Raw genomic sequence first — 15,316 nt, 5'->3', positions numbered from 1 at the left:
TGAAGGAGTCATGTACCCAACTCCCTCAAGCATCAATCGTAACGCTTTTAATTAAAACCCAACCGCAATAGCAATTAGGTTACACAAAACACAATTAACCGCTTTGACTCTGAGAGAAACTGCCCGATGAGGGAGTGCACACAGCCACCTTTGGCTCATTTAACCATTTCATGTCTATCGAAGAAAAGGCAGCTTAATCTTCTCTTTGACAGACCTCATTGTGCCTGCTTTGGTTACGTGGTTGGCCGTGTTGAGTCGCCTGGCTGAGGAAACTGGTAGCGCCGCGCCTCAACACATATCGTATGGTGGTGAGGGAGATTCCATCTCGCCGGGAAGGGCAGCGATTAGCACAAATGGATGAGTTCAAACCGACTGTAAGACATTTGATTAACGCCCCAGCCCTCGTTCAGTTAGCGCGAACCGTGAGTGGGGCTTAATGTCGGATCCTGCTAATGATGATCCATAACGGTGGGGGGTGGGGCTAGCTCTAGGAAAAAGGACTGATAGATATAGAAAGAGAACGGAGGGAGGGAGGAAATCAAAACCTTGAAGAGATGGATCGGCATCATCTGCTCATCTAGAGCGGCTTCAGGTGGCTTCTCTCTCTCTCCCATGATTTGATTAGTACTTCCAGTCATCAGCGCCGCTACTCGGCTGCAGCTGAGGCGTGAAACTAATCAGATGTGTCCAATGGTCTCTTAACTCTTAATTTTTTCTTCTCATTCTTTATCTTTTTCTCTCTTGCCCTCTATTTGTGTGTCCATCTCAATCACATACACTCAGATGTACTTAAATCAGGTTTGGACTGGGAATTGAGCCTAAGCAGGCTAGGCTAAACTGGACTTGTTAGGGTTGAGCTTGACTCAATACTGAAGTACAGCTCACCTCAGCTGTGTTTTTTTTTATCCAAATATCCTACAGTATGGGGAAGATTTTCATTGATCATTGATTTGATGAATTCACAAATACCAGTCATGGAGAAGTGAAATGATACTTATTTGTGAGTACTAACTCCCCCTCTCCCTCAGGACACAGCGTTGGACCCCGGGGAAGACGTGGCTCTTCTCTCCGTCAGCTTTGAAGACGCAGAGGCCACCCAGGTGTTCCCTAAACTCTACCTGTCCCCCAGCATTGAACAGTAAGTGTATGAATCAGTTAATATGGTCATTGGTCCTGTATGGCTTAGTTGGTAGAGCATGGCGCTTGCAACGCCAGGATTGTGGGTTCGATTCCTTGGGACACCCATAGGTATAAAAAGTAAGTCACTTCCACAGCCTCTGCTAAATGGCGTATATGATTGATTTGATATGATTTATGTCATACACCTACCAGGTGCCCATCCCACATGGGCTTACAAGACGCCAGTGTTGTGTTCGAGACCTCCTAAAGCGAGACCGATTCAAGACCAGAGCAAATTTAGTCAGTCAAGACCAAGACCGGAGGGGGTTCCGAGACAGAGTCAAGACCGCAGACCAAAAAAAGTCTGGTTGTAATTTTGTCAAAACACCACCATAATAAGTTCAAAATATTTCTGTATTCATATTTCAGAACAACATATGGATTCTTTAGATTTTCAAAATAGTAAAGAAAATGCATGCTGAGGGAAAATGGAACCACTCTACAAATTATTACTAACCCAAACACAGTGGGGAACAATTGGACTTCTACGCCTTAATAATAATGATATTTATAGTATTATTTTCAATGATGTTCTGATTTAATCTCTTAAGTTTTTGTTGGAAAGGAAAGGGTTAACACTGAAGAGTAAAAAAGATCCAATCATGATTTTTCTTTGCTGGTCTCTGGGAAGATAAATCTAGCTAGTTAAGTTAGCCGTTGGCTAAGCCATCAGAAGCTATATAAAGGTGTCTGCCATTCAACTGTATTAGGGCACATTTTTGCCGTGACAGTGGAATCAACCAATTACATTTTTACTTAATGGGTGGGACCGTTTTTACAAAAACTAATGGAAACTTCTGTCTTCTTGAAGGGCAACAGGTCACTGCGCAATAGCGAGCAGTAGTTTTTCCAAGGTCTAGCTAGCTAGCTTTTGTTGTCGGCTAGTTTGCACCAGGTGTTATCAAAGATGATGTTGTTGCTCATTTGTTAGCTTCTCCCTTTTCAATAATTACTTTCAACAAGAAGTTAAGTTTCAATTATCATCATCTGGTTAATGGAACTGTGTGTTCCATTGCAGTACTTCATTGCTGTTGTTAGCCATATCTTTGAAAATAAGTTATGTGTGTGAAACATGTTGCATTTAAAATGGAACTGACAACATTTTCAAATTTTCATAAATTCTTAGGGAATTACGTATACTAAGGTATTTGTGAAAATTCTATAGCAATGTAGAGTGGAAAAGCGGCCGTGCGTTTGGACAATTAATATAGAGCGGTGCGCTATAGCCAATCAGAGATACAGTAGGCTTTATGAAAACAAGCCATTTGCCACACGGGCCTGCCATCATTCACTTTGAACTGGACTGTGTGTTTACAGGCAGTTCCGAATGCCGACTTTAGATCATTAGAACGCATTCGCCAAAAGCCACAAAATACACCTGAATGGATTTCTGCAAATATGTAAACACCACAGGAGTCCTCTTACATTTGGGAACTTTACAGTCCTATTGACCAAACAACCATGAAAAGGTAGGCTCTCTCTTCCTCAGGTATGCACATCAACAACAACAAGATCAACAACTAATGCTTTCCAGGGTAAGATGAGCTACAATCTAACAAAGGAACATCAGATAAACCCTCAAACTTTTTCAGCTAGTTGGCCGTCAAAATTGCACTAATAAACAATGGGGAATTGTAGCCTCCTCGTCCTTCTGCAGTTGGCCTGGCAATGCATGCTTGTCCCATTTTTACGTATGGGTGGTCCCGGGGATCGAACCCACTACCCTGGCATTACAAGCGCCATGCTCTACCAATTGAGCTACAGAGGACCACAACTAGACTGTGTGCGGCGCGCATGTTTCACCTGCTTTGCGATTGTGTAGGCTACTCTGTGCATGATTTCTCTATTGTACTACATAATTGATCAATCATATACCTCCACTACACTACTTTGATACGCATCAGTAGGGATTAAGAAGTGAGTATACGCAATGACCACTGAAAAAAAAGTGGGTAATTGGTTTATAACTGCGTATAGCCTCCACTACACCACTGGCCCTTTGTGTTTTACAAAAAGGGCACTCTCCTACATGAGTGCGCTGGTATTACGGTTGCTGTCCTTAAAGAATCACGAACCTGTCACACACTGAAGGCATATAGGTTCCCCACTGTGCAAACATGTCTATAATAGATATAAAGGCTGTTAAGATACTGTATTAATAATTCTAGAATATTTGGCCTGGCGAAGCAGTTTTATGCGTTGACAATGGAAGCTGACCGGTCTCGAGTACTACAACACTGCAAGACGCTACTAAACACAGTACCGTTTTCCTTGTACTCAAAACAAAATAACATTTGACAAATTATACGCATGCAATAATCATAGCAAGTACAGCTACCATCCAGCCACACTACACAAACAATACATGTATCCTTCTCCTCCAGCCATTGTGAACAAACTTAGCCTGTCTAAAGTAAATTCAAGCCTCTGCTTATCCCATAACCAGAATATTTCAGGGTTATCACCGAACATTTTATTTAAAAGAAAATGTCTCAGATCGTCATACAGAGGGCAATAAAACACAAAAAGGATTTTGTTTCCGATTTCCCCAAGATAACACAGTAGGCAAATTCTACTGTCTTTATAGCCAAAGGGAGGGTGCCGGATCTGAGTTGTGCAAAAACTGACCTTAGGCTTTTTGTTAGTTTCAGGCAGACATATGGTTCAGGGGTGTTCTAAGTTTAGTTTAAATCAAGTATCAGCAGCCCATTTTTCATTGTGGATCAGAAAAAGCTTGTCCATGATTTGGTTAACGCCACATGGTAATTTGTTCCTGAATATATACACTACCAGTTAAAAGTTTTAGAACACCTACTCATTCAAGGGTTTTTCTTTATTTTGACTATTTTGTATGTTGTAGAAAAGCCATTTCTCAGACTGCCCATCTTAATCATTTCTTTTTATTGGCCAGTCTGAGATCTGGCTTTTTCTTTGCAACTCTGCCTAGAAGGTCAGCATCCCGGAGTCGCCTCTTCACTGTTGTTTCCAGCTACAATAGCCATTTACAACATTAACAATGTCTATACTGTATTTCTGATCAATTTGATGTTATTTTAATGGACAAAAAATTTGCTTTTCTTTCGAAAAAAATGACATTTATAAGTGACCCCAAACTTTTGAACGGTAGTAATAACAGTTGAAGTCAGAAGTTTACAAACACTTAGGTTGGAGTCTTTAAAACTTGTTTTTCAACCACTCCACAAATTTCTTGTTAACAAACTATAGTTTTGGCAAGTTGGTTAGGACATCTACTTTGTGCATGACACAAGTCATTTTTCCAACAATTGTTTACAGACAGATTATTTAACTTATAATTCACTGTATCACAATTCCAGTGGGTCAGAAGTTTACATACACTAAGTTGACTGTTCCTTTAAACAGCTTGGAAAATTCCAGAAAATGATGTCATGGCTTTAGAAGCTTCTGATAGGCTAATTGACATCATTTGAGTCAATTGGAGGTGTACCTGTGGATGTATTTAGTGGCTGCATCCTGTTATGGGTATGCTTGTCATCGGCAAGGACTAGGGAGTTTTCTATGATAGAAAGAAACGGAATAGAGCTAAGCACAGGCAAAATCCTAGAGGAAAACGTGGTTTAGTCTCCTTTCCAACGGACACTGCGAGAGAAATTCACTTTTCAGCAGGACAATAACCTAAAACACAAGGCCAAATATACACTGGAGTTGCTTACCAAGACTACATTGACCGTTTCTTAGTAGCCCAGTTTTTACTTAAATTGGCTTGAAAATCTATGGCAAGCCTTAAAAATGGCTGTTTAGCAATGATTAACAGCCAACTTGACAGAGCTTGAAGAATTATACAAATACAGTTGAAATACGGAAGTATACATACACCTTAGCCAAATACATTTAAACTCAGTTTTTCACAATTCCTGACATTTAATCCTAGTAAAAATTCCCTGTCTTAGGTCAGTTAGGATCACCACTTTATTTTAAGAATGTGAAATGCCAGAGTAATAGTAGAGAGAATTATTTATTTCAGCTTTTATTTATTTCATCACATTCCCAGTGGGTCAGAAGTTTACATACACTCAATTAGTATTTGGTAGCATTGCCTTTAAATTGTTTAACTTGGGTCAAACGTTTCGGGTAGCCTTCCACATGCTTCCCACAAAAAGTTGGGTGAATTTTGGCCCATTCCTCCTGACGGAGCTGGTGTAACTGAGTCAGGTTTGTAGGCCTCCTTGTTCGCACACGCTTTTTCAGTTCTGCCCACATTTTCTATAGGATTGAGGTCAGGGCTTTGTGATGGCCACTCCAATACCTTTACTTTGTTGTCCTTAAGCTATTTTGCCACAACTTCAGAAGTATGCTTGGGGTCATTGTCCATTTGGAAGACCCATTTGCGACCAAGTTTTAACTTCCTGACTGATGTTGCTTCAATATATCCACATAAATACTTCCACAGGTACACATCCAATTGACTCAAATTATGTTTATTAGCCTATCAGAAGCTTCTAAAGCCATGACATCATATTCTGGAATTTTCCAAGCTGTTTAAAGGCACAGTCAACTTAGTGTATGTAAACTTCTGACCCACTGGAATTGTGATACAATAAATTATAAGTTAAATAATCGGTCTGTAAACAATTGTAGGAAAACTTACTTGTGTCATGCACAACGTAGATGTCCTAACCGACTTGCCAAAATTATAGTTTGTTAACAAGAAATGTGTGGAGTGGTTGAAAAACGAGTTTTAATGACTCCAACCTATGTGTATGTAAACTTCCACTGTATTAATTTTCAATTATTGTACAATCCAGGTGTGCAAAGCTCTTAGAGACTTACCCAGAAAGACTCACAGCTGTAATCACATCCAAAGGTGATTCTAACATGTAATTAATAAGGCTTTTTTTTTTTTTTTACCCATTTAAGAAGGTTCCCTTCTTTGCGAGGCATTGGAATACCTCCCTGGTCTTTGCAGTTGAATCTGTGTTTGAAATTCACTGCTCGACTCAGGGACCTTACAGATAATTGTATGTGTGGGATACAGAGATGAGGTAGTCATTCAAAAATCATGTTAAGCACTATTATTGCACACAGAGTAAATCTATACAACTTATGTGACCTGTTAAGCTAATTTTTACTCCTGAACTTATTTAGGCTTGCCATAACAAATTGGGTTGACTGCTTATTGACTCAAGGCATTTCAGCTTTTCATTTTGAATACATTTGTAAAAATGTAAAAATATATATATATATTTAATCCTTCTTAAATTCAGGCTGTAACACAACAAAATGTTGAAAAAGTGAATACTTTCTGATGGCACAGAATATATAAAACACAGGAAAATCACATTTATTTCTGCACTGGGCGTTTAAGAGCTAACCAATGTGACAGTGGCAAGCAAAATCTCCTTATAAGTAGGACGAAACCTTGAAGAGAAGCAAGCTCTAGAGGAGCCCTTTCTCCTGGCTGGAGTAAGATGTTCCGATTGCATTTATGACCATTACTGCCAGACAGTTCGCCCCAACTCTCCTCCATAACTTGACTAGAGGAGACAGACTTGTAGGATGCGGATGGAGAGCATGTAAGGCGTAAGAAGATGATAAACAAGAATGCATTGTGAAAACCGCAGCGCATGATGTCATCAATGTATAATTCGACACGCCAGTGTCTGGACTCATGTGTTCCTTAAAAAGAAAGAAGAAGAACAAAAAGTGATAGATGACACATAGTCAGTGTCTGGGGCTGAGAGTGACTGTGCGTCTGTGGGCATGAGTGTGTGTGTGTGAGTGCTTGTTCGTGATTGTGACTGTGTGAGTGTGTGTAAGTGTGTACACTTGCTTAATTCGCATGTATGTTTGTACGTCTGAGTGTTTGTAAGTGTGTGCGTGTGTATGTACTGTACATGAGTTTGTGTGTGTGTGCATGTGCTCGTGTGTGTGTGCATGTGTGTGTCGGGCAGAGTGTCAGATATGTAAACATCCCCTCTCTTGACCCCAAGCCCCCCTCTAGCCGGCCTGGTCTGGCCGTTCGTGCTTGGAATAATCTCCGGAGATGTTTATTTACGAGTGCACGCCCCGTCACACCAGGTTAAGGGGCCTCTGCCCCCTCTATCTCTCTCTCTTTTCATCCCTCCTCTCCCTTGACTTTCCTCACTCTCTCAGTCTCCACCCCCGCTCCCTTTGTCTCCCTTTTTTAACTTCTTGGTCACCCTGATTCTCCTGTCCTCCATTCTCTCCCTCTTCAGATGTGCTTTGACAGGTTACCCCCTCCACCCTCCCAACAGGGCCAACCTCTCCCCCGCATGGCATATGAATACATAAAAACTGCCCAAAATCACACACTTTAACCAGGGCATCTAGTTTTAGGTTTTATTTATTCGCACCAAAGAAAATAAGTGAAAGACAAAACAGCACAGATTAAAAAGAAACTGGTAAAAACAGTGTGCAGGTGGGGTTGGAAGCCCAAAAGTGCTTATGAAAACCACAGCACAAATATAAGTTAATATTTGTTCAATCAGTTTAACAAAGCATATTATTTATAATTGTACATGATATACTCAGTATACAAGAAAAACCATCTTGTATTGTATGTGAGTGTGAGAGTTTGGCTACATGGAGGGGATTATTGGGTAGTTTGGTTCATTGGGCTGACCCTCAGTCTTCACTTGAAGTTATTGCGGGATGATGATGTTTTTGCAATGTGTATTCCAGAGTATGGTACCTCTGTATCTGATAGAGAACTGACTATGTGAGGTGCGGCAGTGGGGAGTGTGGAGGTTATTGCAGTGTTTTGTGTTATATAGATGGATTTCAGAATTAAGCTGGAAGAATCCATTGAAGGGAGCTATGAGTATTTGTAGATGAAAGTGCATAATTGGCATACATTAATGTCGTAAATAGACAAGATATTGCGTTTCTTAAACAAAGGTGCAGATGGAGCCAGGTAATTAGAGAAGGTGGCTAGTCTTGCAAATTTGTTTTGTATACGTGAGTAATTTGAAGGCATAAATACTGTCCAAGACAATATTACAGTAAATGAGATATAGGTAAATTAAGCTATAGTATAGAGTTAGGAAGCAAGCCTGATGCACCAAACCACTAATCTTTCTGATGATGCCAACAGATTTCATCACTTTGCTACAGACAAATTGAATATGATCTTTCCAGGATAACTTTTCATCAATTCGAACTCTGAGGAATCTAGTGGATGTGACTTATTCAATTTCATTCCCACCAATTGAGATTCAGGCATTTTTTTCAACAATATTTCTTATTCTTACTAGTGAATACAATAAAGTTGGATTTTTAACATTTAAAGATGATTTGTTTATGAGTTAGTCCCCTTCACTCTCCACACTACGTTGAAGGACTCTCTGACCGTGCTACAGTTGAAGTCGGAAGTTTACATACACTTAGGTTGGAGTCATTAAAACTTGTTTTTCAACCACTCCACAAATTTATTTTTAACAAACTATAGTTTTGGCAAGTCGGTTAGGACATCTACTTTGTGCATGACACAAGTCATTTTTCCAACAATTGTTTACAGACAGATTATTTCACTTATAATTCACTGTATCACAATTCCAGTGGGTCAGAAGTTTACATACACTAAGTTGACTGTGCCTTTAAACAGCTTGGAAAATTCCAGAAAATGATGTCATGGCTTTAGAAGCTTCTGATAGGCTAATTGACATCATTTGAGTCAATTGGAGGTGTACCTGTGGATGTATTTCAAGGCCTACCTTCAAACTCAGTGCCTCTTTGCTTGACATCATGGGAAAATCAAAACAAATCAGCCAAGACCTCAGAAAAAGAATTGTAGACCTCCACAAGTCTGGTTCATCCTTGGGAGCAATTTCCAAACGCCTGAAGGTACCACGTTCATCTGTACAAACAATAGTACGCAAGTATAAACACCATGGGACACTGCAGCCGTCATACCGCTCAGGAAGGAGACGCGTTCTGTCTCCTAGAGATGAACATACTTTGATGCGAAAAGTGCAAATCAATCCCAGAACAACAGCAAAGGACCTTTTGAAGATGCTGGAGGAAACAGGTACAAAAGTATCTATATCCACAGTAAAACGAGTCCTATATCGACATAACCTGAAAGGCCGCTCAGCAAGGAAGAAGACACTGCTCCAAAACCACCATAAAAAAGCCAGACTACGGTTTGCAACTGCACGTGGGGACAAAGATCATACTTTTGGAGAAATGTCCTCTGGTCTGATGAAACAAAAATAGAACTGTTTGGCCAGAATGACCATCGTTATGTTTGGAGGAAAAAGGGGGTTGCTTGCAAGCCGAAGAACACCATCCCAAACGTGAAGCACGGGGGTGGCAGCATCATGCTGTGGGGGTGCTTTGCTGCAGGAGGGACTGGTGCACTTCACAAAATAGATGGCATCATGAGGATGGAAGATTATGTGGATATATTGAAGCAACATCTCAAGACATCAGTCAGGAAGTTAAAGCTTGGTCGCAAGCATACTTCCAAAGTTGTAGCAAAATGGCTTAAGGACAACAAAGACAAGAAATTGGAGTGGCCATCACAAAGCCCTGACCTCAATCCTATAGAACATTTGTGGGCAGAACTGAAAAAGCGTGCGCGAGCAAGGAGGCCTACTAACCTGACTCAGTTACACCAGATCTGTCAGGAGGAATGAGCCAAAATTCACCCAACTTACTGTGGGAAGCTTGTGGAAGGCTACCCGAAACGTTTGACCCAAGTTAAACAATTTAAAAGCAATGCTACCAAATACTAATTGAGTGTATGTAAACTTCTGACCTACTGGGAATGAGATGAAAGAAATAAAAGCTGAAATAAATCATTCTCTCTACTATTATTCTGACATTTCACATTCTTAAAATAAAGTAGTGATCCTAACTGACCTAAGACAGGGAATATTTACTAGCATTAAATGTCAGGAATTGTGAAAAACTGAGTTTAAATATATTTGGCTAAGGTACAGTGGGGAAAAAGGATTTAGTCAGCCACCAATTGTGCAAGTTCTCCCACTTAAAAAGATGAGAGAGGCCTGTTATTTTCATCATAGATACACGTCAACTATGACAGACAAATTGAGAAAAAATAATCCAGAAAATCACATTGTAGGATTTTTAATGAATTTATTTACAAATTATGGTGGAAAATAAGTATTTGGTCACCTACAAACAAGCAAGATTTCTGGCTCTCACAGACCTGTAACTTCTTCTTTAAGAGGCTCCTCTGTCCTCCACTCGTTACCTGTATTAATGGCACCTGTTTGAACTTGTTATCAGTATAAAAGACACCTGTCCACAACCTCAAACAGTCACACTCCAAACTCCACTATGGCCAAGACCAAAGAGCTGTCAAAGGACACCAGAAACAAAATTGTAGACCTGCACCAGGCTGGGAAGACTGAATCTGCAATAGGTAAGCAGCTTGGTTTGAAGAAATCAACTGTGGGAGCAATTATTAGGAAATGGAAGACATACAAGACCACTGATAATCTCCCTCGATCTGGGGCTCCACGCAAGATCTCACCCCGTGGGGTCAAAAAGATCACAAGAACGGTGAGCAAAAATCCCAGAACCACACGGGGGGACCTAGTGAATGACCTGCAGAGAGCTGGGACCAAAGTAACAAAGCCTACCATCAGTAACACACTACGCCGCCAGGGACTCAAATCCTGCAGTGCCAGACGTGTCCCCCTGTTTAAGCCAGTATATGTCCAGGCCCGTCTGAAGTTTGCTAGAGTGCATTTGGATGATCCAGAAGAGGATTGGGAGAATGTCATATGGTCAGATGAAACCAAAATAGAACTTTTTGGTAAAAACTCAGCTCGTCGTGTTTGGAGGACAAAGAATGCTGAGTTGCATCCAAAGAACACCATACCTACTGTGAAGCATGGGGGTGGAAACATCATGCTTTGGGGCTGTTTTTCTGCAAAGGGACCAGGACGACTGATCCGTGTAAAGGAAAGAATGAATGGGGCCATGTATCGTGAGATTTTGAGTGAAAACCTCCTTCCATCAGCAAGGGCATTGAAGATGAAACGTGGCTGGGTCTTTCAGCATGACAATGATCCCAAACACACCGCCCGGGTAATCGAAGGAGTGGCTTCGTAAGAAGCATTTCAAGGTCCTGGAGTGGCCTAGCCAGTCTCCAGATCTCAACCCCATAGAAAATCTTTGGAGGGAGTTGAAAGTCTGTGTTGCCCAGCGACAGCCCCAAAACATCACTGCTCTAGAGGAGATCTGCATGGAGGAATGGGCCAAAATACCAGCAACAGTGTGTGAAAACCTTGTGAAGACTTACAGAAAACATTTGACCTGTGTCATTGCCAACAAAGGGTATATAACAAAGTATTGTGAAACTTTTGTTATTGACCAAATACTTATTTTCCACCATAATTTGCAAATAAATTCATAAAAAATCCTACAATGTGATTTTCTGGATTTTGTTTTCTCATTTTGTCTGTCATAGTTGACGTGTACCTATGATGAAAATTACAGGCCTCTCTCATCTTTTTAAGTGGGAGTACTTGCACAATTGTTGGCTGACTAAATACTTTTTTTCCCCACTGTATATGTAAACTTCCGACTTCAACTGTATATAGCACCAGGGTCGAGGTCATTCGTCAACAAAATGTCCATTCCCATCAATTCAGGAAGTGAATTGAATTGCAATTGCAGTAACATAATTGAAATATGCCACATTTATTTTCAATGAGGTTGAGAATGCTTGCATCCACCCTACCAACAACCAAGAGGAGAAGCATGCCGACTCAGCAATGTGTGTTTGTGAGTTCCAGGCTTTGACCTTGCCCATGTGCTAGACCAGGCTGCAGTGGCGTTCGGCGCCCTCCTCAGCCAGTTGAGTGAGGAGAATGGACAGAAGGAGGCTAAAGGCATGAAAGAGGAGTGCGGGAAAGGGGGAGTGTGTGGCGTTGGGGAGGAGAAATGTAGGAGAGAGTGCTACACAGCAGACCCTACTATAAAATGGACATATCTGGCACTTTTGAGGAAAAAGGTTGGGCCTGAACTACACAGCCTAGATTATGTAGAACAACCCAGATTTTCATTCCATATTTACCTCAATCTCTTTGTTGTCCATATGTGATTTGGTCTCGAGCTATTTCATGTTTGTATGTTCATGCATGCTTGCTTGAGTGTAGTATTGTCGTGTTGACTTTGGGCCTTTCTACGACTTTGTGTGTGTGTGCGCGTGTACAGTGGGGAAAAAAAGAATTTAGTCAGCCACCAATTGTGCAAGTTCTCCCACTTAAAAAGATGAGAGAGGCCTGTAATTTTCATCATAGGTACACGTCAACTATGACAGACAAAATGAGAAAAAAAATCCAGAAAATCACATTGTAGGAATTTTTTATGAATTTATTTGCAAATTATGGTGGAAAATAAGTATTTGGTCACCTACAAACAAGCAAGATTTCTGGCTCTCACAGACCTGTAACTTCTTCTTTAAGAGGCTCCTCTGTCCTCCACTCGTTACCTGTATTAATGGCACCTGTTTGAACTTGTTATCAGTATAAAATACACCTGTCCACAACCTCAAACAGTCACACTCCAAACTCCACTATGGCCAAGACCAAAGAGCTGTCAAAGGACACCAGAAACAAAATTGTAGACCTGTACCAGGCTGGGAAGACTGAATCTGCAATAGGTAAGCAGCTTGGTTTGAAGAAATCAACTGTGGGAGCAATTATTAGGAAATGGAAGACATACAAGACCACTGATAATCTCCCTCGATCTGGGGCTCCACGCAAGATCTCACCCCGTGGGGTCAAAAAGATCACAAGAACGGTGAGCAAAAATCCCAGGACCACACGGGGGGACCTAGTGAATGACCTGCAGAGAGCTGGGACCAAAGTAACAAAGCCTACCATCAGTAACACACTACGCCGCCAGGGACTCAAATCCTGCAGTGCCAGACGTGTCCCCCTGCTTAAGCCAGTACATGTCCAGGCCCGTCTGAAGTTTGCTAGAGTGCATTTGGATGATCCAGAAGAGGATTGGGAGAATCTCATATGGTCAGATGAAACCAAAATAGAACTTTTTGGTAAAAACTCAACTCGTCGTGTTTGGAGGACAAAGAATGCTGAGTTGCATCCAAAGAACACCAAACCTACTGTGAAGCATGGGGGTGGAAACATCATGCTTTGGGGCTGTTTTTCTGCAAAGGGACCAGGACGACTGATCCGTGTAAAGGAAAGAATGAATGGGGCCATGTATCGTGAGATTTTGAGTGAAAACCTCCTTCCATCAGCAAGGGCATTGAAGATGAAACGTGGCTGGGTCTTTCAGCATGACAATGATCCCAAACACACCGCCCGGGCAACGAAGGAGTGGCTTCGTAAGAAGCATTTCAAGGTCCTGGAGTGGCCTAGCCAGTCTCCAGATCTCAATCCCATAGAAAATCTTTGGAGGGAGTTGAAAGTCCGTGTTGCCCAGCGACAGCCCCAAAACATCACTGGAATGGGCCAAAATACCAGCAACAGTGTGTGAAAACCTTGTGAAGACTTACAGAAAACGTTTGACCTGTGTCATTGCCAACAAAGGGTATATAACAAAGTATTGAGAAACTTTTGTTATTGACCAAATACTTATTTTCCACCATAATTTGCAAATAAATTCATAAAAAATCTTACAATGTGATTTTCTGGATTATTTTTCCTAATTTTGTCTGTCATAGTTGACGTGTACCTATGATGAAAATGACAGGCCTCTCTCATCTTTTTAAGTGGGAGAACTTGCACAATTGGTGGCTGACTAAATACTTTCTTACCCCACTGTACATGTATTTGACTGTGACATGTACAGTGAGCTCCAAAAGTATTGGGACAGTGTCAAATTTTTTTGTTGTTTTGGCTCTACTCCAGCACTGTCAGCTTTAATTTGAGGGTATACTCATCCATATCGGGTGAACCGTTTAGAAATTACAGCACTTTTTGTACATAGACTTCCCGATTTTAGGGGACCAAAAGTATCGGGAGAAATTCACTTATGTGTATTAAAGTAGTCAAAAGTTTAGTATTTGTACCCATATTCTTAGCACGCAATGATTACATAAACACTTCTACATTAATGTGGATGCTACCATGATTACGGATAGTCCTGAATGAATCGTGAATAATGATGAGTAAGAAAGTTAAACGCACAAATATCATACCCCCCAAAAATGCTAAGTTATTGTAATGGTGAGAGGTTAGCGTGTCTTAGGGGTACTATATTTGTGCATATGTAACTTTCTCACTCATCATTATTCACGATTCATTCAGGACTATCCGTAATCATGGTAGCATCCACATTAATGTAGAAGTGTTTAGAAACATATCTATTCTTATTTACAATAAAAGTGACTCCAAAATGACACAATATATTATTTACAATTAATTTCTATTGGGCACAAAATAATCTGAAACACAATCAAAACCAACAGCAAATGCAGCCAATAAGTTTGTTGAGTCACAAGCTTGATGTAATCATTGCGTGCTCTGAATATGGGACCAAATACTAATCCCTCTGACTTTAATACACATATAAGTGAACTTTTGGAGCTCACTGTATATATGTGTGTGTGTGTTCCCTATGCCTTGTGCATCTGCCCTTGCTTGCGTTCTCGTTCCACTTTGGACCTGGCTTTCTGTCCCCCTTCCGTTGAAGCTGACCCGGCAAAGAAACCGTTAAAAAAAAAAATTTCAACAGCTTGTGTTTTCTCGTTCCTTTTACACTCTCTCCTCCTTCTCGCTCTCTCTCTCTCCCCCTCCTTCTCCCCTCATCCTCCTCTCCTGATCTCTCTCTCTCCTCCCAGTCAGTCTCACTTGCGGAGCCTCAAAGAGAGAAGGAAAGAGAGTGGGACTTGAAAGTGCCAGTATACACAGCAGAGAGAGAGAGACAGGCCCTCCTCTTCTCTCCTGTCACTCCTGAAGCCGTTTGATATCTCACTTCCCTCTCTCCTTGGAGGGCCGCGGTAGCTCCAGGATCTAAGACATTCTGGGAGAAACTGAATATTTTTTCTCCCCTCAGAGCTATGACATTATACCTCTCTCTCGATGTTATACCTTTCTCTCTCTCAATCTCTCTCTCTTTTCAAACAGACCAGCCGTTCCAGAGAGAGATACTTCATAGCTACTCCACTGACACACATATATTTACTTCCCTA

The 15,316-nt window shown here is 41.1% G+C and overlaps 1 protein-coding gene across 1 annotated transcript in view; it reads left to right on the top strand.

Annotated features, from left to right (window-relative positions):
- babam2 (BRISC and BRCA1 A complex member 2) overlaps nucleotides 1-15,316 on the top strand; it is a 187,648-nt gene that overhangs the window by 126,245 nt on the left and 46,087 nt on the right. The window contains exon 7 of the mRNA XM_041855638.1: nucleotides 1,029-1,138. Coding sequence (XP_041711572.1) covers nucleotides 1,029-1,138 — 110 coding nt within the window. The remainder of the gene's footprint in view (nucleotides 1-1,028; nucleotides 1,139-15,316) is intronic.

The sequence above is a fragment of the Coregonus clupeaformis genome, chromosome 29, assembly GCF_020615455.1.
Source record: "Coregonus clupeaformis isolate EN_2021a chromosome 29, ASM2061545v1, whole genome shotgun sequence".
In the NCBI taxonomy this organism is placed as follows: domain Eukaryota; kingdom Metazoa; phylum Chordata; class Actinopteri; order Salmoniformes; family Salmonidae; genus Coregonus; species Coregonus clupeaformis.
The sequence above is the reverse complement of the archived record's forward strand: the minus strand, read 5'-3'. Positions and strand labels throughout refer to the sequence as shown.